Source organism: Hyla sarda, chromosome 10 (assembly GCF_029499605.1).
Source record: "Hyla sarda isolate aHylSar1 chromosome 10, aHylSar1.hap1, whole genome shotgun sequence".
Lineage (NCBI taxonomy): Eukaryota > Metazoa > Chordata > Amphibia > Anura > Hylidae > Hyla > Hyla sarda.
Window position 1 is genome coordinate 103400034 of NC_079198.1, and position 25171 is coordinate 103425204.

Below are 25171 nucleotides of genomic sequence, written 5' to 3' on the forward strand. Positions count from 1 at the left end.
AGTTGTTTTTTTTTTTTTTATATTGCCATGAGGCTAAAGAGATCTGACCTATAATCACTGAGGAGTTTTATGAAGATTTGACGCCTTTAGGCTGTGTTCATTTGTAAAATTTTTACATATTTAGCTTTTTTTTTCTTTGCAGCGATTTTCCAAAAATTTTGTAAAAAAAATTACAAGTTTTTACAATATTTTGCACAATTGATATATCTCTAATGGCTCTTTTTGCCAAGATTTAAGAAAAATTACAGCAAAAACAGAAAAGTAGCAGCGGCAATGTTCACACGGCAATGTCCGCTAAGACATTGCTAGGACAGCTCGGGAATGCGCCATCTCATAGACAGCAATGTATTGCGTTCGTTATCCACAGAATGAATAGACATTTCTATTCTTTCTGCGGATACCAGAACTTGAATTTCCGCGCCAGATGCAGAATTCCACACGGAAATTCTGCAATGTAAACATAGCCATAGTGTCAGCACATGCTCAGGGGAGGTGCATAACTACTATATATTCATAGGCTTAACAGATAGAGCTGGGAAGGGAGGGGTCTGAGAGCTGGTAGGTGGAATCTGGTAGATCATTACCAAACTGTACGGCTATCTGAGAGCTACTCACCATTGGTCACAATCACATATCTACCCCAAAATGGAGACCAAAACTGATGTACTATATTTAAACAATGATCAATCTTTATTTATACAAAAATACTTAACCCCTTTTAGGACCAAGCCCATTATGACCTTAAATGGGCACTGTCAGATACAAAAACTTTTGATATGTTGTAAAGCATGTATAACCAATAGGTTTTGCAATTGCTTTCATTAGAACATTTTCAGTATTTCATATTGAAAAAGCCAGTCAAACAACTGCCCCCCCCCCCCTGCCTGCTTGGACACATACTAGTCATGCTGTGTCCATGAGTCATCACCTATGTCATGGACACACTTCCTTGATTGACAGCAGTGAGCGCAGGGCTCGCAGCTGGAGGAAAAATCCTCCCACTGTCAGCTTGTGTCCGGCTACTGTCAGTGAGGACAAGCTGGGAGTTGTAGTTTTGTTAATGCTAGGGGAGATGTGAGTAGACAGCATACTGAGGGAGGGGGCGGAGACCTGCACAGTGAGGCCACGCCCCCTCCCTTTCAGAGGAATTCAGACTAGTGAGCTAACTTAAAAGTGTAATAAAAATAAATAAATAAAGGTGCTAGACACATAAAAATTAGATGTACATGGTCAGGATTAGGTACTGAGTGATATATTTAAAAAAAAATTTTTTGTTGGATCTGACAGGTACGCTTTAAGAACCAGAGCATTTTTGCACATCTGACCACTCTCATTTTAAGCATTAATAACTCCGAGGTGCTTTTACTTATGAATTTGATTCCAAGATTGTTTTTTTTTTTGTGACATATTCTACTTTAACATAGTGGTACATTTTCATTGATACTTGCATAATTTATTGGTGAAAAATGCAAACATTTCATGAAAAATTTGAAAATTTTGCATTTTTCTAACTTTAAAACTCTCTGCTTGTAAGTAAAATAGATATACCAAATGAATTATATATTGATTCACATATACAATATGTCTTCTTTATATTTGCATCATAAAATTGACGTGTTTTTACTTTTGGAAGACACCAGAGGGCTTCAAAGTTCAGCAGCAATTTTCCAATTTTCCACAGGGACCAGTTCAGTTTTGAAGTGGATTTGAAGGGCCTTCATATCAGAAATACTACATAGATTACCCCATTATAAAAACTGCACCCCTCAAAGTATACAAAATGACATTCAGAAAGTTTGTTAACCCTTTAAGTGTTTCACAGAAATAGCAGCGAATTGAAGGAGTCTCAATTTTTTTCTCCATTTTTTTACACTAACATGTCTTTGTAGACCCAGGTTTTTAAATTTTTACAAGGGGTAAAAGGAGAAAATGCCCCCAAAAATGTGTAACCCAATTTCTCTCGAGTAAGGAAATACCTCATATGTGGATGTAAAGTGCTCTGTGGGTGCACTAGAGGGCTCAGAAGCGAAGGAGTGACAATGGGATTTTGGAGAGTGAATTTTGCTGAAATGGTTTTTGGGGGGCATGTCGCATTTAGGAATCCCCTATGGTGCCATAACAGCAACAAAAAAAAGAAAAACACATGGCATACTATTTTGGAAACTACACCCCTCAAGAAACATAACAAGGGGTACAGTGAGCCTTAACACCCCACAGGTGTTTAATGACTTTTCATTAAAGTCGGATGTGTAAATTAAATGTTTTTTTTCACTAAAATGCATTTTTTTTCCCAAATTTACAATTTTTAAAAGAGGTTAGTGCTGGGCGGTATACCGGTTCATACCGAATACCGAAATTTTTGTCCTGCATGATATGAATTTTTCCCATACCACAATACCGGTTGGGCCTCTCCCCCTCGGGAATGAATGAATTATCAATTGTGACCCGCGAGCGCTGTTCTGCTTCAAACCCTCCCCCCCCCCCCCCCCAATGAATTATCAGCCCAGCACTGCGCTGTCCCCATCGGGGAACTAATCACATGTCACCGGCAAGCGCTGCCTTCATCGTCCTCCTGTTTGTTGCGGGCCGCCGGCGATGGAGCTCTGTACTGTACGCTGTATCCCTATGCCCGGGCTGCAAAAGATAAACAAAATAAACTTTAACTCACTTTCCCCCATTGGAGAGCAATCAGCCTATCACCGGCCGCAGCGATGCTCCGCCTCGGCCGGTGATAGGTTGAGCGCACTGTCATGTAGGGAGCCGGCTTCAACGGCGGAACATCCCTGCGGCCGGTGATAGGCTGACGGCTCTCCGATGTTCCCGTCCCCAGGAAGCAAGTGAGGCTGGGACCGGAGCAACGGGAGGTGAGTTAAAGTTTATTTTGTTTATCTTTTGCAGCCCGGGCATAGGGATACAGCATACAGTACAGAGTTCCAGCGCCGGCGGCCCACAACAAACAGGAGGACGAGGAAGGCAGCACTTGCGGGTGACATGTGATTAGTTCCCGATGGGGACAGCGCAGCGCTGATAATTAATTGGGGGGGGGAGCAGAACAGCGCTCGCAGGTCACATGATTTGGGGGGGAGAAATACCGTTATATACCGTGGAACCGCCATAATTAACAAAAATACCGTAATACACATTTTTTGGTCATACCGGCCAGCTCTACAAGAGGTTATAGGAGAAAATGCTCCCAAAATTTGTATGCAAATGCCCCAATTTTTCATTTTCATGGATCACTGTTCAAAAAATCTGTCAGACACCTGTGGGGTGTAAATGCTCACTGCACCCCTTATTACATTCCTTGAGTGGTGTAGTTTCCAAAATGGGGTCACATGTGGGGGGGCGGGCGGGTCCACTGTTCTGTCACCATGGGGGCTTTGTAAACGCACATGGCCTTCAATGCTAGACAAATTCTCTCTCCAAAAGCCCAATGGGGCTCCTTCTCTTCGGAGCCCTGTAGTGCGTCTGTAGAGCACTTTACATCCACACATGAGGTATTTATATACTCAGAAGAAATGGTGTTACAATTTTTTTTTTTCCTATTACCCCTTGTGAAAATAAAAAATTTGGCAGAACAACAGCATTTTAGTGAAAAAATTTAATTTTTTCATTTTCACGTCCAACTTTAATAAAAATTCTTCAAACATCTGTGGGGTGTTAAGGCTCACTATACCTCTTATGTTTTTTTTTTTTTTTTTTGCGTTTACGTCAGCCACCCCTGTGCAAATCACCTCAAATGTACATGGCACTCTCTCACTCCTGAGCCTTGTTGTGCGCCCGCAGAGCATTTTACGTCCACATATGGGGTATTTCCGTACTCAAAAGAAATTGCATTACAAATTTTGGGGGTCTTTTTATCCTTTTACCTCTTGTGAAAATGAAAAGTATGGGGCAACACCAGCATGTTAATGTAAAAAATAAAAATTCTTAGGAGTAGACCCCAACTTTACTTTTTCATAAGGGGTAAAAGGAGAAAAAGCCCCCCAAAATTTGTTAGCCAATTTCTCCCGAGTACGGAAATACCCGATATGTGGCCCTAGACTGTTGCCTTGAAATACAACAGGGTTCTGAAGTGAGAGAGTGCCTTTGAGGCCTAAATTAGGGATTTACATGGGACGGACCCAGATGCAAGAATTACACTTGCCTCTGATACCAAAATTACCCTACAGCAGTGTTTCCCAAACAGGGTGCCTCCAGCTGTTGCAAAACTCCCAGCATTTCTGGACAGTCAATGGCTGTCCAGCAATACTGGGAGTTGTTGTTTTGCAACAGCTGAAGGCTCCATTTTGGAAACATTGCCATACCAGACGTTTTTCATTTTATTGGGGTAGGTAATTGTGTAAGGGTATATGTATATGTAGTGTTTTACTTTTTATTTTGTGTAGTGTAGTGTTTTTAGGGTACATTCACACAGGCGGGGTTCACAGCGAGTTTTCCGCTGGGAGTTTGAGATGCAGCGGAAAATTTGCTGTATCCCAAACTTGCAGCGAGAAACTCGCTGTAAATCTCTGCCGTGTAAATGTCACGTGTAAACTACCAGCATGCCCTTTGGCTGTTCCTGCATGCTGGGGGTTGCAGTTATGCAACAGCTGGAGGCACACTGGGTGCAAAACACTGAGAGTTTGTTACTTAACTCAGTGTTTTGCAACCAGTGTGCCTTCAGCTGTTGCAAAAACTACAACTCTCAGCATGCAGTGACAGCAGAAGGGCATGCTGGGATTTGTAGTTATGCAAAAGCTGGAGGCATACTACTACAACTTCCAGCATGCCCTTTGGCTGTCCGTGCATGGTGGGAGTTGAAGTTATGCAACAGCTGGAGGCACACTTTTTCATAACTACATAACTACAACTCCCAGCATGTCCAGACAGCCAAAGGGCAAGCTGAGAGTTGCAGTTGTGCCTCCAACTGTTGCAAAACTCCCAGCATGCCCTTTGTCTGTGCATGCTGGGAGTTGTTGCTAAGCAGCAGCAGGAGGCAAACAGCACTTACCTCCTGCTGTTGGATCCCTCTACCACAGAACACCGAGACCACCTCCTCAGGAGACCACCGCCGCCGCTTGGGACCGCCGCCGCTCAGGGCCGCCACCACACCAGACATCGGGTGAGCCTCCCCACACTCCCCACTGCCGATTACCCCCTCCCTCCACCGTCAATCACCTGCTGGTGTCGCCCAGCAGGACGGGTGATTGGTCGGCTAGTCTGGCCGACTGATCATGCCGATCGTGAGGTGGCACCAGTGACCAACTCGGACTGCACCAATCACCCTTTATTTCCGGATCACCCGGTCACTGGTGACCCGATTGACCCGGAATCGCCACATTTGCGGCGATCGCTGACATGGGGGGGGGGGGGGGGGAGGGGTCTCAGGACCCCCCCCAGGGGTTTGCAAGGGGTGCCTGCTTAATGATTTCAGCAGGCATCCCGGTCCAGTCCCCACCTGGTGAGCAGCGGGAACTGGAATTCCCACGGGCGTCCTTAAGTACCAGGACGTCAGGGCATACCTCTATGCCCTTGGTCCTTAAGTGGTTAAAATACATAAAAAGAGAGATGGGTAAACAGGTTACACTTGCAGAAAAATTGAGGTAAAGATGGTAAAATAATTAACATTAGTGTTAAGCGCGAATATTCAAAATGCTAATTTTTTCCGAGAATAGACACTTCACGATTTTGTGAATATTTACAATATAGCAATATATATTCGTAAAGACTAATATTCTTTTTTTTTTTTTTTTCACTTTACACATCACAACAATGATTTGTACTGTGTAAAAATGATCATCCCTCCCTGCTTCCAGTTTGTGGTCTAAAGAAGGCACCAATATTATTTTCTGTGTGAGTCACTGTGGAGCGCAAATATTTCGTATATATGTGAATATGAAAATATTCGCAAATATCGGCACTTCCAGAGGACACTGATCCCTCCCTTCTTTTAGTTGAAAGATATAATCGCACATGCGCACTATGCAATTTTTATGAATTTTCAAATGGAAAAAAAAGGGAACGAACATAGCGAATATGCTAATTTTGCGAACATAGGACGAATATTCGTCCATATATTTGCGAAATATTGCGAATTCGAATATGGCCCCCGCCGCTCATCACTAATTAACATACGATGCGGGTGTGCAATAGAGATATGAGTATGAGTAAATCTATTCATATGGTAAAATGTACAACAAATAATAACAACAGAATACTCAGGCCCTCTAGGGTATCAACAATGATAAGTACATGTACCAATAAGAGATTAGTGTACAAGGCCCCAAGACATCTTATTCCCTATCCGAGTGGTCTTCAACCTGCGGACCTCCAGATGTTGTAAAACTACAACTCCCAGCATGCCCGGACAGCCAACGGCTGTCCGGGCATGCTGGGAGTTGTAGTTTTACAACATCTGGAGGTCCGCAGGTTGAAGACCACTGCCCTATCCAAAGGATAGGGGATAAGATGTCTGATCGCGACTCCGCCCCTGTGTGACATCACGCCCGCGCCCCCTCAATGCAAGTCTATGCATTGAGGGGGCGGGGCGTGACGTCACACGGGGAAGGCAGAGTCGTGACGTCACGATACTCCATCCCCTTGGTCGGGAGGCATAACATTGAGAGCCTCCAGTGTTTCCTGCAGTGCTTACAGGTGGGTGCTGCATTCTAGATTGCGAGGGGTCCCCAGCGGCGGGATCCCCGCGATCAGACATCTTATCCTTTGGATAGGGGATAAGATGTCTTGGGGCCGGAATACCCCTTTAATTATATTACCATCCCTACCTCCATTTTTCTGCAAGTGTAACCTGTTTACCCATCTCTTTTTATGTATTTTAAGTACTTTTTGTATAAATAAAGATTGATCATTGTTTAAATATAGTTACATATAAATACAGTTTTAGTCTCCATTTTTGGGGGGATCTGGTAGATGATGTCATCCTGTAGTCCACAGGAAGTCAGACTTAGTACTAACATCCTGTCGTGACCATAAAGCCGATACTATAATGGGGTCTCTGTCGGGCACCGTTATTTTGTAGCGGGAGTAGAGGACGGCACATGCAATCATTTTTCTCCTGCTATTCTCCCAGGCTCCCCTGACGTCCGTCACACTGCCATGTCCTAACGGCAGTGTGAACGAAGCCTAACACTTCTAATGTAACTAACGTTCTGCATTTTAGGGAGGTTCCATTCATTGTAATGGTCTTGTGAATGAGGCAGAGCATGTAAAATAAATGGTATAATTATAAAGTAGCAGTTACTTTACTGAGAGAGTAGTGGATGCATGGAATAGCCTTCCTTTAGAAGTGGTCGCTGGAAATACAGTGAAGGAGTTTAAAGGACAACTGCAGCGGTATAACACTTATCCCCTATCCACAGGATAAGGGATAAGTGTTTGATTGCGGGGGGTCCGACAGCTGGGACCCCCCCGCGATCTCCATAAGGGGGCGCCTCCATTAGCGCTCATGGTGAGCGCTAAGGCGCGTAGTGTCGACCCAGAGGTTGACGGTGACGCCCCGTCTCCTCCCCATCCCCATACAGTTCTATGGGGGAGACGGGGAGGCACGAACGCTGCCTCCCCGCCTCTCCCATAGAGATGTATGGAGGAGGCGTGCCGGATGCAACGTCATGCTGAGGCCGGCACGCCCCCTGCACGGGACAGCCGCGGCCCCGTACAGGAGATCACAGGAGGTCCCAGCGGTCGGACCCCCCGCGATCAAACACTTATCCCCTATACTGTGGATAGGGGATAAGTGTTAATCACGCTGCAGATGTCCTTTAAGCATGCATGGGATAAGCATAAGGCTATCCTTCATATAAGATAGGGCCAGGTACTATTGATAGGATTCAGATTATTGGGCAGACTAGATGGGCCAAATGGTTCTTATCTGCCGACACATTCTATGTTTCTATGTATTGGTGGTAAAAGGGTCCAGGTTAGGAGACCTACCAGAGACACAGTCACAGTCAAAGTTTTACATACAGAGTTCAGAGGTCCCAGGCTCTATTCACCGAATATTACAGCAGCAATACTGAGAGACACGGGCTGGGGAATACTGATATAAAGCTAAGAGATAAATAGTTCATAAAGAAGACAGAAACTCACTAGCAACTTATTACATTAGAGCAACTGTCCCTAGCAACCAATTACATCAGAGCAACTGTCCCTAGCAACCAATTACATTAGAGCAACTGTCCCTAGCAACCAATTACATTAGAGCAACTGTCCCTAGCAACCAATTACATTAGAGCAACTGTCCCTAGCAACCAATTACATTAGAGCAGATGCCCCTATCAACCAATTACATCAGAGCAACTGTCCCTAGCAACTCATTACATCAGAGCAACTGTCCCTAGCAACCAATTACATTAGAGCAGCTGTCTCTAGCAACCAATTACATTATAGCAGCTGTCCCTAGCAACCAATTACATTAGAGCAGCTGTCCCTAGCAACCAATTACATTAGAGCAGCTGTCCCTAGCAACCAATTACATTAGAGCAGCTGTCTCTAGCAACTCATTACATCAGAGCAACTGTTCCTAGTAACCAATGACATCACAGCAGTTGTCTCTAGGACCCAATTACGTCAGAGCAGCAAAGAAGTTGTCCTTAGCAACTAATTACATGAGAGCAGCTTTCCCTAGAAACCAATTCCATCAGAACAGTTGTCCCTAGCAACCAGTTGCCCCAGAGCAGTTACCTCCTAGCAACCAATCAAATTTGACTTTACACTTTGAACTCATCTTTAGTAAATAATGAAAGCCGCCCTGTGATTGGCTGTCGGGGTGTCCGCTGCGGTTCTCTCCGTCACACGTAGTCGTGGAGGTCGGGAGGAGGCGGCTGGGCGGCTGGGCAGGGCTCGGAGGATGGAGGGGCGGGTGTGTGCGGCTATAAACCTCGGTGATGTCAGCGGCTCCGCTCCACACCGTGTATAACGCTTGTCATTGTATGTGAGCGGCGGGCTGTGCGGCTTTCCCTGTGTACAAGAACCTAGCAGCGTGGCCGGACGTGGAAGCCATGAGTGTGTGCGGACATTACACGTTACTGCTGCGGCTCTGCTGCCTGCACATTGCGGTAAGATCTTCCCCCTTCTCCGGGGCTTCTTTGTTCTCTGGACATGGGGGACCCAGCACCATGTGCACCTCCCCCACCTCCTCCTCACGTCCGCAGCTCCCATATCCCAGAGCAAGGGATTGATCGGCAGCTCCTGTCTGCAAGAGGTTCTGCAGCAGTTTGCACTCTTGATTCCTTCGTTATGATGCGTTTTATTGCGTTTTTACTCAAGTTCCTTCCAGGCCATCCCCCTCTCCCTTCTGGGGCCTCTTTCTCCTGCTTCCCACCTATACTGCATTCTAGATTACCTAGTGACTATCGCAGTGTTCCCCAACCAGGGTGCCTCCAGCTGTTGTAAAACTACAACTTCCAGCATGCCCGGACAGCCTTTGGCTGTCCGGGCATGCTGGGAGTTGTAGTTTTGCAACAGCTGGAGGAACACAGGACTATGGTTATATTGTGGTTTGTGTTCAAGTTTAGATTAGATGTATTCTACATTACTCTAGATCAGTGGTGCCCATAATGTGGACCTTCAGGTGTTGCAAAACTACAACCCCCCCCCCCCCCCCCCCCCCCCGGCATGCTGGGAGTTGTAGTTTTGCAACCGTTAATGAACACTGATCTAGAATGTCTTTACTAACATGTGGATCTGCAGTTGTTCCCTAGCTATACCTCCCCAGCATGCTGGGAGTTGTGGTTCTGACACAGGTTTAGAAGCACTGTTGACCAAGATCAGTGGTCTCCAAACTGAGGACCTCCAGCTAGTTTAAAACTACAACTCCCCAGCATTGCTGAACAGCTGTTGGCGATCTGGGCATTCTGGGAGTTGTAGTTCTGCAACAGCCGGAGGGCAGCAGTTCGGAAACCTCTGATCTAGATCAACCTGTGGCCCTCCAGCTATTGTAAAACTACATGCTGGGAGTTGTGGTTATGCCGCTGCTACAGACCTAAATGCTCATCTAGATTGTCTATTCCGAATTGTTCTAGATTACAGGTTAATATACAAGAAATTGGGATTTTACACACATATATATATATATATATATATATATATATATATATATATATATAAATTTATATAAACTTTTTTTTTTTTATATGGATTAGTTGTAATTTAAATTTAAAACCTGTTTATTAGGATTAGAAGTCCATTTCAATATCCGGGACTCTTACCAGGGATCTGTACAAATTCTTTATGACTATACGTGTGTGTGTGTGTGTGTGTACACACATGTATATGTGTATATGTGTATATGTGTATGTATATATGTATATATGTATATATATATGTATATATATATGTGTGTGTGTGTACACACACTTATATATACATATACACGTATATACAGACAAATATATACATATATACACATATATACACACACATATATACATATATGTGTGTGTGTGTATATATGTGTGTGTGTGTATATATGTGTGTGTGTGTATATGTGTGTGTGTATATATGTGTGTGTATATATGTGTGTGTGTGTGTGTGTGTGTATATATGTGTGTGTGTGTGTGTGTATATATGTGTGTGTGTGTGTGTGTATATATGTGTGTGTGTGTGTGTGTGTATATGTGTGTGTGTGTGTATGTGTGTGTGTGTGTGTGTGTATATGTGTGTGTGTGTGTATGTGTGTGTGTGTGTGTATATGTGTGTGTGTGTGTATATGTGTGTGTGTGTGTGTATATATATGTGTGTGTGTATATATGTGTGTGTGTGTGTGTATATATGTGTGTGTGTGTGTATATGTGTGTGTGTGTGTGTATATGTGTGTGTGTGTGTATATGTGTGTGTGTGTGTGTGTGTATATATATGTGTGTGTGTGTATGTATATATGTGTGTGTGTGTGTGTGTGTATGTATATACGGTGTATGTATGTATATATGTATATCTCTTTGGTCTCCACAAAGAGGTTTAGCTGTCTATAATAAAAAAGATTATATATAGATAAACCCCTTTGTGGAGACCAGAGTGGTCGTCTTTGAGGGTGGTCTCCTCATGGCATAATTGCTACTACTCATATTTATTCTTAAAGTATGGTGGACTGAGATTCTGCCATGCAAAATGTAGTGTGGGGCCTGGTTTTGGGGGGGGGGGGGGGGTGTCGGTCCTATTGGAGAGGTTTCTCTGTATATTGTGTGTAATCTCATGGGATCTGGTGTCTGCAGCCGTCTAGGTGCCTATGTGAATAATGATTTCCTGGCAGCGCTGCATTATGTCATGGGCCAGCTATGTCTCCAGGATGTGTTTATTTTTACAGGATTACAAGAACATCGAAGAACTCTGACGCTCTCCTTCTGTAAACTTAAAACTTTTTTTATTTATATTGCAGGTTACCTTGTGTACGGCAGATGATGATCATGAACAAGACCGTGATTGTGAAGTCGGGTAGGTGTCTTTTGTAGTTTTTATCTATTTATTTTTGTTTAGTATATACCGTATGTAAAGGAAAATTTTTTATTTATTTATTTATTTCTTCTTTGGTTTGCAGCAGCGGTTGTTCTCACGGCACCAACTGGATGAACCTGTGGTATGTGTGGTGAGTATCGGCCCTTTTTATGATCTGTTTTATTCCCTTGTAAAACAAAAATGGGGGTTTTTATATAGTGGGATTTCTTGTGCATAGTGGCCACTTATGCATAGCCCTTGAGTACAAGAAGTGACTCCCATTTAGAGCATTGATCTCCAAGCTTTGGACTTCCAGATGTCGCAAAACTACAACTCCCAGCATGCCCGGACAGCCAACGGCTGTCCGGGCATGCTGGGAGTTGTAGTTTTGCGACATCTGGAGGTCCGAAGCTTGGAGATCAATAAGGTGGTTCTCAGAACTGGAGATAAATTAGCTAAAGTAGGAATCGCTGGACTTTATTTCAGGCATCTTTGCTCTTTCTACCTACCTTGAGTGATTGATAACTGGGAACGATGGCTTAAAATTCTTCTATGGAGCAAATGTAAAAGGCATAGGCCAGTCTTTCCCAACCAGGTTGCCTTCAGCGGTCGTAAAACTAAAACTCCCAGCATGCCCAGACAGCTAAAGGCATTCTGGGAGTTGTAGTTTTGCAGCAGCTGGAAACGCTGGCATAGGCTGTATTTTGTGTGTCGCTGTGCTTTCCCCTCCTCCGTACAGATTAAATGGCGAAGTTAATTTTGATAAAAGCCACGCTGTTTGCTTAGCAGCTTTTACCCATAGTATTTGCACTTTTTCTGCCATCTGTTTAGTTGCTGAAAGCAGCTTCTCCTCTGCGCAGCTGTGAAATTGAGGCTGTTTGTTTGTTTCCCGACCGCCCTGGCATTAAAAGCTGCTCCAAAAATAGACGCCAGCATGTGTCCTGAAAGCCGTGACAGGGTATCATGTGAGAATACTGACCCCGGTTTTCATCATGTGATTGGACACTGCCATTTTTGGCTGGAGACCGTTGTAATAAAACCGGTTTGTTTTTTTATTTACGTCATTGTTCAGGGTTTCTGAATGTTGTCAGACCCTCCACTCTGCTTAGAGAATTTATAAAAGGGTACCCCAAGGTACTGCGCCTGTATAAAGGACTACGTGGAACAGTGGCGGTATCGCGTCGGGCAGGGATCATATACCTGTGGCTCTCCAGCTGTTGCAAAACTAAATCTCCCAGCATGCACTGGCAGTTACAGGCGGTCGGGACATGCTGGAAGATGCAGTGCCATAAGTTGAAGATAGCCAAAGCATGTACCTAGGACAGTGTTTCCCAACCAATGTACAGTCAGCTGTTGTAAAACTACAACACAAAGAATGCCCAGACAGCCCAAAAAAAAAAAATCTTAGGCTAGGTTCACAGTACGAAATTCCGCTTGCTGAAATGTATAGTGTAGTGAATGGGTTTCCGTTCACAAATTCACACTTCGGAATATGCAAAGCGGTATCTGTGAACGGAAAATCCGCTTTGAAATTTCCGCCTGAAGAATGGCGTTGCTCATTCTTCAGGCGGAATTACTTGCGGAACACATTGCAGTCTATTGGAGACTGCAGTGTCTGCGCGGTCCTAGCCCCACTCGGAATCTCCAGGCGGAAACTTTCTGCCCGGAGATTCCGCAGTGTGAACCTAGCCTTACAACTACATCCCAAACTTGTAGATATACAACTATTAAAGTCAATGAGCACCTACAGAATGTCGTCGAATATCGCTTTGCCAGTATCTCTATGCACCTCAAAAACTTGTGGATAGGTTGTCATAAGTGAATAGAACACATAGGATATATCTGATCAACCATCAGCATCTGTTCATGGCATCTTATCTGTGGCTATCCTAAAGGTAGCCAAATATGTAATTGTAAAGGCCACCATAGACTAACATTAAAATACCCACATTGCTTGGTGGATCATGCATGTAAACCCCTATGGTTGTCGGGAAGATAAGAATTCTATAGATACATCTAGAATTGCTTATCAGAAAATAATTGAATGCTAGTGTAAATGTCCAATCTATTGACTAAAGTAGCACTCCGGGGTTTGTTTATTTTTGGCCATATAATGCATAATCACTATCCTTACGGCACCGTCTGTTTTATTGCAGCACAGTTGCATCAATAACATTCATTACTGTAACTGGGTCATGTGATTACCAGCCTTTCCTACATAAAAACAGTGTTGAATGTGTCAGAAGATGACCTAATCGCTTACCAGATCCTTCCTGGCAGCTCACAGATCCCTCCACTTCCAGATCTGTATACTGCTGCTGCTATGGGATCAGGATATATAGAATATATTCCCCTTCCACTGTGTTCATATGTTTTTTTTTTTTTTTTTTTTTTTTTTTTTGCTGTTTTCCTGAAACTTTTTTTACTGCAATTGCACCAAATATACACCAGTTTTGGAAAATCTGTCAACCGACCCCAACCAACGTTAATCTTAGTTTCTGGAGTCAGCAAATTCATGGGAAATGGTAGGCAGCATTAGAAAATGTGTTGGAAATGGAATCAGTATGGCTGTAAACCCTTGCATGCTACATCAGCTAAAATGGGTAAGCACCAGGCATACACAAGATCCTTTAGCTTGTATTAGCCGGTTCAGGAGTGCTTCTTTAAATAAGGATCTGCTTGTTCCCATATGTTTTAATCTATTGGACAGACTAGAAAATATAAAACTTTGGTAAGAAGGCTGCAACGTTTCTTCCATAGGGAAATATTAATCCATATCACTGTACCGGAGTTTAAATATTGTCCTAGATCATCGTTTTTTCAACCAGGGTGCCTCCAGCTGTTGCAAAACTACAACTCCCAGCATGCCCAGACAGCCGACAGGCTGTCTGGGCATGCTGGGAGTTGTAGTTTTGCAACAGCTGGAGGCACCCTGGTTGGAAAACGCTTTCCTAGACGTTACAGGCCAAATCTCTGAGAACCAGCAAAAATGACTGTGGGCTCTCTGTTTGCAGCTGTTGCTGGTTATTGGCCTAAAGAAAACAAAAAGATGACTGTGCCTTTCTATTTTAGGATACTGAGAAGATTAAAGCTATGGGGGTCAACGTTCTTGTAGTGACCTCAGTGAGGAAATTATCCATCTGGATGCTGAACTCTGACCAGGCTGCCTGAGGTTGTCAGTGCGCTTTGTTCTGGTGCCGGCAGAAATCCGCTATAGGAAATCTGTACTGCCTGGGTCATGAAACCGCTAATTTATTGTAGTGGTATATAGGAAGGAAAGGATGGGAACCTCGCTCGATGCTATGGATTCACTGCACGTGACTGGGCTATAATGTCCTACTCACAAGAACTGTCGGGGCATGGTGGAAGTAGACCTCCTGTAACTACTAGAAAGCCATTGTTTAGGGGAATAGGATGCACTGAAGGATGTTAAAGGAGTACTCCGGTGGAAAACATATATATATATATATATATATATATATATATATATATATATATATATATATATATATATATATATATATATATATATATATATATTTTTTTTTTTTTTTTTAAATCAACTGGTGCCAGAAAATTACAGATTTGTAAATTTCTATTACATTTTAATCCTTCAAGTACAGTGGTCCCTAAACATACGATGGTAATCCGTTCCAAATGGACCATCGTTTGTTGAAACCATCGCATGTTGAGGGATCCGTGCAATGTCAAGTATAGGACAGTGGTCTTCAACCTGCGGACCTCCAGATGTTGCAAAACTACAACACCCAGCATGCCCGGACAGCCAACGGCTTTCCGGGCATGCTGTGAGTTGTAGTTTTGCAACATCTGGAGGTCCATAGGTTGAAGACCACTGTTAGAGAAAGTTGTACTCGCCTGTCCTCGCCACTCCGGACCGAAACCGCTCGGCACCACTGCCCGGGATGTTGCTGTCCATCGCTGCCGCCGCGTCCCCGACGCTCCGGTAAGGCCTCTGCTTCCCCAGCATCCTTGCTTTTCGCCGCCACCATCACGTCACCACGCACGCCGCTCCTATTGGATGACGAGACGGCGTGCGCAGCGACGTGATGACTACCATGGAGAGCGCCGACGATGCAGGGGATCCCGAAGAGGAAGCTCCGAAGCCCCGAGGACAGGTAAGTGATCGTCAGCGGACCACACGGGGCACCGTAAACGGCTATCCGGTGGCAGCTGAAGCAGTCTGCGCTGCCGGATAGCCGTTTATGCGATGGCCCCGACATACAAAAGCATCGTATGTTGATGCTGCCTTCAACATGCGATGGTCTCTGAGAGGTCGAGGGGTCACTGTACTTATCAGCGGCAGTATAGTACAGAGGAAGTAATTTTCTTTTTGAATTTCTTTTCTGTCTGCTGACACCTCTGTTCATGTCAGGAACTGTCCAGAGTAGGAGCAAATCCCCATAGCAAACCTATTCTGCTCTGGACAGTTCCTGACATGGACAGAGGTGTCAGCAGAGAGCTCTGTGGTCAGACAGAAAAATTCAAAAATAAATTAACTTCCTCTGTGTTTTACAGCAGCGAAGTACTGGAAGGATTAAGATTTTTAAATAGAAGTAATTTACAAATCTGTTGAACTTTCTGGCACCAGTTGATTTTAAAGTTGTTTTCCACCGGAGTACCCCTTTTGAGGCATGATGAGTTATAGTGACTGAACCACTGGAGTTGTAGTTTTGCAACAACTGGAGAGCTGCTGGTTGGAGAATAGGATGCAGCAAAGGTTGTCAGGGCATGCTGGGGGTTGTAGTTTTTGTAACTGCTGTAAAGATACAGGTTGGTGAACACTGCTTTAGGGACACTAACAGCCCCTGTCTAGTCTGATCCTGCAGTCAATCTGGTTCATCTCTGCTACCAAACGTACATACATATGGGGGTAATAAAACAAGCTGGATGCTAAGATGTACATGCAGCCCCAGACTTCTCAATGTCTGATACCAGTGACCGGCTGCCAACCTTTACTACCATGAGTTACTCATATGCTTACCCAGTGGTAATAAAATTCAGAAGAGAATTGACAGCTGGTGAATAATGGAGAATAATACTGTATGTAACAGTCCTTGTCCCATGATGGATCCTCTAGAAAGCCGTATATGGCCAGATGGAAATAAGATATGTAAAAGTTTCCGACATGTTGGAAAATCTTCGCACAGAATCAGAGGAAATACAAAACCACAAGTATTTCTCATTTGAGATCTGACCTGATCAATATGGACTACTAGATGTCCTAAAGTATAATTGGTCCCTACAACAACTATTCGCACTATAACTATTTTCCAAGCGTAATTTGGCTCGGGAATTTTCAGTGCAGCAGCTTTCCTTTTGTTTTCAGTGGGATTCTGCTGCACCATTCACTGTGCGGAACTTCCAAATCGGATGTTCCACCATAGATATACAGTGACCCTCCCCTGACTTACGATGGCCCCGACATACGATCATTTCAACATACGGTGTCCTCTTAGAGGCAGCATCAACATACGAAGTTTTTGTATGTCGGGGCCATCGCAAAAACGGCTATCCGGCAGCGCAGACTGCTTCAGCTGCCACCGGATAGCTGTTTAATGTGCCTCTGTGAGTGTCACTTATCTGTCCCCTCCGCTCCAGACCGTCCTTCATGCTCCTCTGCATGGCCATCACTCATCATAATCATGTCACCGCACACGCCATCCTGTCATTCAAATGGGGTGATGTGAAGACGGCGATGGAGTGCGACGATCCAGGGTGGTGGTGATGGTCCGGAGCGGCGGGGACACATGAGTATAACTTTCTCTTATTATTGCACGAATCCATTAACATACAAAAGATTCAAGTAACAATGGTTCATTTGGAACGAATGTTGAGGGATCACTGTACTTGATACTAGACTCCTTTCGCAGAATCCGCTTGGAAACACATTGCAGAGTGGTCTTGGCACTGACCGATTCAGATGGCATATCTCCGAGCGGAGATACCATAGTGTGAAAAGGCCTTAAAGGAGATGGCCGGTGCAGACTTTTCCTATTCCATCCTGCCCGGGCTGCAAAAAAAGAGAAAACAAACTTTCACTTACTTTCCTACGTTCCCCCGGAGCTCCGCAACAGCTGATCGGTCAGCTGGGCTGTCTACTTCCCTTATCCCGTTACGTCACTCGGCGCTTCAGACTTTTTTCTTTTTTTTTGTTTGCATCCCGGGCAGGATGGAATAGGAAAAGTCTGCACCGGACATCTCCTTTTAAGGTCTCGTTCAGATCAGCATTGATGCTCCCTTTTCTGAATCTGATCAAATACAACCGGAGCAAATAAGAAATATGCTGCATTTCTACAAAAGTACAAACACTTGACGGACATCCGACTGACTCCATCCAAGGCCATCGGGACCCTGTGGCGTTTGTGTAACCGGACCCTCTAGTGGCATTATAAGTGTCTGGAACAGACTCGGACTGAGCTCCAGAACAGCACTGATGCGAACTTGTCTAAAACGGCTGTGGGGCACAGTTCAGTCCCTTACCAAGGCATCAGCTCACAATTGCAAAATGTCACTTGAGATACACCCTATACAGTATTTGTGTTACAAAGGGTCTATAAACTCCAAGGTAGTCCGTTTACAGTGTATGCATTATAGGAAGAGTGATCACTTGAAGCTTCCGGATGTCAGGCGACTACTTTGTTTACCCTATAAGGTCATGTGTAGCGGTGAAGAAGCTATAAACTGCGTGCTCTTGTGCTGAAGTACCGGTAGGAACGTCTGTATCATAAGTGACTGTAATGATCATTGCCCTATAAAACTCCTCAAAGCGCTCATAAAACGAAACGCTACCTGATGTTTTAGACTAGAGTCTCGATCTGTTGTGTATCTCCAGTTCTGTTAGCCTTTACTCCAGCCTGAATGTATCGGAGAACCACAGATTAGACGTGGCGGTGCAGCAGACTCCTTTAGATTTGGCTGCAAAAATACAACTCCCAGCATGCCCGGACAGCCAACGGCTGTCCGGGCATGCTGGGAGTTGTAGTTTTGCAACCACTAAAGGCTCCCTGGTTGGTAAACACTGATCTTTTAATGTGCTGTTTTGTGAGAGCCCATGCACTAGCTTGGTGCCAACTATAAATTAGGACCGGTCGGCTGACTTTCCATTATGCTGTCGTATCTGAGCCCAGTTACAAATCCTCGCTTTAAAAGCTCTGCCAGAGTAAAGCATTTTTTTTTTTCTGTCTGTTTATATAGACTCAAGACTCTTTTCTTTTTTTCCTCCCCAGGCTGATCCTGGTCACCATATTTCTGCTCTTGCTTTGCGGGACCACAGCCAGCTGCATCAAGTTCTGTTGTAAAAAGAAGAAACCGCCCGTGCAGACCCTGCCAAACCAACCCTATGAAGTGACCGTGATCGCCATCGATAATGACAGCACCATCCACAGCACTGTCACCTGTAAGTATGAGCAGAGCAAAGCGAGTAGTATGGAGCCAAGCTGGGTTTATAAAAGTCTTTGGTGGACTTCCCTAGTGTAGACGCAACGAGCGTCTTATGTGCAGAACCTTTACCAATGGGCTGGAGTGGAGATCAGAGACAAAAAAAGTTGAATTAGCCCATCAGAACACTGTGTGGACTTCCAATTGATTTCAATAGGCACAGTGTACAGTTTCTATAAAAGTTTGTCACTTCAAATTTATTTTTCATTTTTAACAGTTGGGGTCTGGGTGTTTAGACCCCAACTGGTTTCTAGATGGAGCCAGAACAGCTGAGGGTTCACTCCCCAGTTTGCTTCTTGTATAAGAAAGGCTCCATAGACTTAAAATGGAGTCAGTCTTATGCAACCAGTCAGGCAGAGCAGCAACTGGTGGAGTGAAGCGCGCAGCCTTGTGCTTCCCCTGGCTCTGTCCAGTGATCACTCCGACCGATCAGTGTGACATGTGAAAAGTGTTTTAAAGTGACAATAACCCTTTAAACTAGCAACCAGGTTTGCTTGCCTGAAACAGCTGATCACGGACAGTACCAGCTAGGGCTGGGTGGCTAATTGAATTAGTTGATGATTTTGCCATTTAATTTTAGTAGTATGGAAAAACATCTACCAATGGCAGATCCAAAGTAGGATAAGACTAGAAATGAGCGAACTTACAGTAAATTAGATTCGTCACGAACTTCTCAGCTCGGCAGTTGATGACTTTTCCTGCATGAATTAGTTCAGCTTTCCGGTTCTCTGGTGGGCTGGAAAAGGTGGATACAGTCCTTGGAAAGAGTCTCCTAGGACTGTATTCACCTTTTCCAGCCCACGGGAGCACCTGAAAGCTGAACTAATTTATGCAGGAAAAGTCAGCAACCGCTGAGCCGAGAAGTTTGTGGCGAATCGAATTTACTGTAAGTTCGCTCATCTCTAGATAAGACTATGACCCAGACTTATGAATCTGCATGAGGCATAAAAGTCTACTTTTCCCATAGAAACCAATTACAGCTCGGTTTTCCCTTCTCAAATCGCTCTGATAAACCAGAAAGCTGAGCTGTGGGTGGATGATGGTGGCAAAGACATTCTTGTTCTATTCAGGTTGATACATCTGGGATGTAGACATTCCTGCAGTTTTGCCTGGAAAGAGCGTTTTTTCCCATTTTACTGCATTAGTCAGAGCCCCAGACATCTTAAACTATTCTGACTCCTTCATGCTGCCCAGACTGACCATCTCTGATACTAAAGAGCGGGTACCGGATGAAAAGATACTGGAGAGCAGGGTGTAGGCTTCTTCCTAGACCAGTCTTTCCCAAACAGTGTGCCTCCAGCTGTTGCAAAACTCCAACTCCCAGCATGCCCGGACAGCCGAAGGCTGTCCGGGCATGCTGGGAATTGTAGTTTTGCAACAGCTGGAGGCACACTGTTTGGGAAAGACTGTCCTAGATAGCTGCTTTTAAAAGTCTTACTGTTGTGGCCTGTTGTGAACTGCAGTTAAAGGGGGAACTGCGAGGGAAAACTTTATTTATTTATATATATATTTTTTAAAATCAACTGGTGCCAGAAAGTTAAACAGATTTGTTAATGACTTATATTTAAAAAAAATCGTAATCCTTCCAGTACTTATTAACAGCTTTATGCTACAGAGGAAATTTATTTTATTTTTGAATTTTATTTTTTTTGTCTTTTCCACAATGATCTCTGCTGACACCTCTGTCAACTGGTGCCAGAAAGTTAAAATCTTTACCCTTCCAGTACTTTTTAGCAGCTGTATGCTACAGAGGAAATTCTTTTTTTTTTTTTTTTTTTTTTTACTGTTTTGTCCACAGTGCTCTCTGCTGACACCCGATAGCCGTATCAGGAACTGTCCAGAGCAGCATAGGTTTGCTATGGGGATTTTCTCCCACTCTGGAAAGTTCCTGATACGGGTATCGGGTGTCAGCAGAGAGCACTGTGGACAAGACGAAAAATAAATTTAAAAAAGAATTTCATCTGTAGCATACAGCTGCTAAAAATTACTGGAAGGGTAAAGATTTTAACTTTCTGGCACCAGTCGATTCCACCTGAGTACCCCTAAGCAGGTATATATAGGAAGGAGGGGAGAGCTTATGCGTACATAAGCGTTTTTACAATTTTGACTTGCCATAGTCAGAAATTTATCAACCGCGACATTCGCAAAAAAGTCATTAAGGCTTTAAAAACTTGCCAAATAGAGATAAGCGAATTTACAGTAAATTCGATTCGTCACGAACTTCTCGGCTCGGCAGTTGATGACTTATCCTGCATAAATTAGTTCAGCCTTCAGGTGCTCCGGTGGGCTGGAAAAGGTGGATACAGTCCTAGGAAAGAGTCTCCTAGGACTGTATCCACCTTTTCCAGCCCACCGGAGCACCTGAAAGCTGAACTAATTCACGCAGGAAAAGTCATCAACTGCCGAGCCGAGAAGTTCGTGACGAATCGAATTTACTGTAAGTTCGCTCATCTCTACAGCCGAACCTTGGCTTAACGAACAGACTATTGTTTTCGCTTAGGTGAGAAAAAACTCCCGCTTTTGCTTACCTGCCGAAAAATGTATTAACACCGTGTAACAATATAGTAAATTTGTCGCACGTAAGCAGAATGGAAGTGAAAAAACAAAAAACTAAAACTAGCATACCTAAGCAAACTTTCATAAATGCCCCTCAATGAGAATACTATATTCTGTGAGTAAAGGAATTGCTGTGTATACTCTGCTAACAATGAAGAGGCTGCAGCACAAGCACTACGACCCCTTCAGACTGATCGGAGGAGTTCTCACTCTTAGCAGCAGATCTTGTTTTTGTGAAATGGCATTTTATATCACTGCAGTTTCTGATATACAAAATTCTGCATGTTGGTGATGGACCCTATTGAATGTTATTTACTTCTCATAAGATGATCTGTAATTTAACACTTTCCTTTCCATCTTTTTGCAGCCTACAGCTCTGTGCAGTATCCTCACATGTTTGCATTTGGCGACCCTGACAGAAGTGCCCTCTCGCCCCCAGCTTATAGTCTTTATGCTCTAGAACTCCCACCAGCCTATGAAGAAGCCATCAAGATGGCGAAGCCCAGTAATGAGGTTGGCACCTCTGCCGCTGGCCCAAAATTAGAGGACATCACTGAGCATGAGGGACCTGAAGAGGAGCCAGATCAACAACTAGGGCAGCAAGCTGTATCCAATGTCACTGACTCCCCGCCTCAGTATGAAGAGACTGAAATTACTCCGAGTCATGTCCAGTGAGGACTAACTATAGATCAGGAACCCTCTCATCCCGCACCTTGGCTTGGAATCTTAAAGGATCATGTTCTGCTACAGTTGCCAGGGGATAAAATTCCCCCTCCCCAGATTCTGTTTGCAGTGTTGTGACCTACATATAAGGCTTGAACTTTCTACATGAAGCCTTCAGGTCCTCTGCACACTCGTATCATGTGAACAGGATATTAATACCCGCTGTCTGTCCCGAAAATACCCGATGTCTCCTCTCTACAGATGGAATTTTGTACAGACTGTTCTGCAGAATCAGGACTGGTGTAACAGCTGGAATTTGGGCTACAGTCAATACTATAATTCTGTACCCTTACCCTATATGTTAAGAAGGAAATGTAGGAAAGCAGATAAGTGGTGTTCAGGTATGCAAGGAAACCCTTCTGGAGCAGCCATAACGCCGTGCTAGGTTCCAAATCAAGATGGTATTGCCTGCTTTAAAGGGGTACTCCAGTGGAAAACATTTTCTTTTTTAAGTTTTTAAATCAACTGGTGCCAAAAAGTTAGTTTTGTAAATTACTTCTATTTTAAAAATCTTAATCCTTCCAGTACTTATCAGCTGCTGTATAATAGAGGAAGTTATTTTCTTTTTGAATTTCTTTTGTCTGACTACAGTGCTCTCTGCTGACACCTCTGTCCATGTCAGGAAGTGTCCAGAGCAGGAACAATTCCCCATAGCAAACCTCTCCTGCTCTGGACAGTTCTTGACATGGATAGAGGTGTCAGCAGAGAGCACTGTGGTCAAGCAGAAAGGAAGTTCAAAAAGAAAAGAACTTCCTCTGTATTATACAGCAGCTAACTACTGGAAGGATTAATATTTTTTAATAGAAGTAATTTACAAATCTGTTTTAACTTGTCTTAAAAGAAACGGTTTTCCACCAGAGTACCACTTTAAGTCTCAAATAGACATTTTGGAGCTGCCTTGTCAAGATGTTTTGCAGCGATACTGGATTTGAGATGCATCACTGTATAAGGCAGATTTGCCCTTACAGGCTCTGGGAAATGTTGGTGGAGACCCCAGGGAGGGGCTGTAATGGTTGTGAAACCTGTCCACCTTTTTAATGCTGCCTGAACTATAAGTAAGTGGTGCCCCACTGCTGTTTGTCCCTGCTCCACCAGCCTTGGAGAGATCTTTCCCTATACCCGAACAGGGAGAGATCTATAAATCATGGCTGGTGGGGTGAAGGAGTCAGGGACTGCCCAATGACTCTATAATTCAGGCAGCTTAAAGGGGTACTCCAGTGGCAAACTTTTTTTTTTTTTTTTTTTAAATCAACTGGTGCCAGAAAGTTAAACAGATTTGTAAATTACTTCTATTAAAAAATCTTAATCCTTCCAGTACTTATCAGCTGCTATATGCTCCACAGGAAGTTTTTTCTTTTTGAATTTTTCTGTCTGACCACAGTGCTCTCTGCTGACATCTCTGTTCCATTTTAAGAACTGACCAGAGCAGCATATGTTTGCTATGGGGATTTTCTCTAACTCTGGACAGTTCCTCAAAATGGACCGATGTCGACCGAGAGCACTGTGCTTGTGATTCAGAGAGCACTGTTTCAAAAAGAAAATAATTTCCTGTGTAGTATTCAGCAGCTAAGTACTGGAAGGATTAAGATTTTTTTAATAGAAGTAATTTACAAATCTGTTTAACTTTCTGGCACCAGTTGATTAAAAAAAATGTTTTCCACTGGAGTACCCCTTTTAAAAGTGACAGGTTCCCTCTAAGTTCCATCCTGCCAGCTTGGAGGTGAGCGGCAAGGCAGGAAGTGGAAGCTGGTGATCGCGCTGTCGAGAATGGAAGGTGAATCCAAAGTATTTTCATAAATTTATTGAAGCTATGTACACATGCAACGCGTTTCAAACCAGTCTGGTTTTTTTTTTCCATCCTGCCAGCTTGGTACAGTTTCATATTAAGGACTTGCATTTAAGGTAGATTTTAGGAAGAACTTTAGTTTTAGCTTGGAAATACTGACTGTGCCTGCCCCTGTAAGTTTTTAATAAGTATTGTGTGTGTGTATAACTCAATCAATCGTGCTTCAGTTCTGTGTCCTTGTGTAGTTTATAAGTTTGTAGTCTCTGTAGTGTTAAGTGTTTCCCAACCAGTGTGCCTCCAGCTGTTGCAAAACTACATCTCCCAGCATGCCCGGACAGCCAAAGGCTGTCCGGGCATGCTGGGAGTTGTAGTTTTGCAACAGCTGGAGGCACATTGGTTGGGAAACACTGTGTTAAACTGACTCTACTTTTGCTGGATGTCCCAGATAAAGGAGTAACTATGCACAGCACATGTAGCATGAATACCTCTTCACCAGTTTGTGCCAACTCTCCTGAACATTCCACGTGTTATCTCGGGATTGAGGTTCCTATGAATCTTCGTCCTCCTTCTTGCAGAAGGATCCATTTTATCTAGCAAATTGCTGGCATGAAAACTTGTTACTACGTAACGGAATTTACTCCTGTAAATATCCAAATCATTCTGTTATGAAGAACTCGCAGTACATTATATTATTTTTTTTCTTTTTGATGTGTATAATGTAGATTTATGGTATGTTTTAAAGTATAACTTGAAATATCTATGTAACGTTTAACTTTTTTTTTTATTAACCAATGTTTAGTATTAAATGCCAATAAAACTCAAACTGATCATAAACGCAAGGATTTTCCTTTTCTGATAAATGTATAATTAGAGATGAGCGAACTTACAGTAAATTTGATTCGTCACGGACTTCTCGGCTCGGCAGTTGATGACTTATTCTGCGTAAATTAGTTCAGTCTTCAGGTGCTCCGGTGGGCTGGAAAAGGTGGATACAGTCCTAGGAGACTCTTTCCTAGGAATGTATCCACCTTTTCCAGCCCACCGGAGCACCTGAAGGCTGAACTAATTTACGCAGAATAAGTCATCAACTGCCGAGCCGAGAAGTTCGTGACGAATCGAATTTACTGTAAGTTTGCTCATCTCTATGGATAATGTAGCATTTTTTACATAACTTTTTACACATCATTTTCACTAAGTCTATCCTGTCAAGGGCAGCAA

The 25171-nt window shown here is 43.7% G+C and overlaps 1 protein-coding gene and 1 long non-coding RNA gene across 2 annotated transcripts in view; one reads left to right on the forward strand and one right to left on the reverse strand.

Annotated features, from left to right (window-relative positions):
• Window positions 1–8176, reverse strand: part of LOC130294165 (uncharacterized) — a 43046-nt gene extending 34870 nt beyond the window's left edge. The window contains exon 1 of the long non-coding RNA XR_008848409.1: window positions 7933–8176. This is a non-coding gene — a long non-coding RNA (uncharacterized LOC130294165). The remainder of the gene's footprint in view (window positions 1–7932) is intronic.
• Window positions 8177–8410: 234 nt separating this feature from the next.
• TMEM52 (transmembrane protein 52) lies at window positions 8411–23430 on the forward strand. Its single transcript, XM_056543665.1, has 5 exons — window positions 8411–9056; window positions 11375–11430; window positions 11534–11581; window positions 18678–18847; window positions 21812–23430. The coding sequence occupies exons 1-5, from the start codon at window positions 9000–9002 to the stop codon at window positions 22117–22119; spliced, it is 639 nt and encodes a 212-aa protein (XP_056399640.1). The 5' UTR covers window positions 8411–8999; the 3' UTR covers window positions 22120–23430.
• Window positions 23431–25171: the final 1741 nt, after the last annotated feature.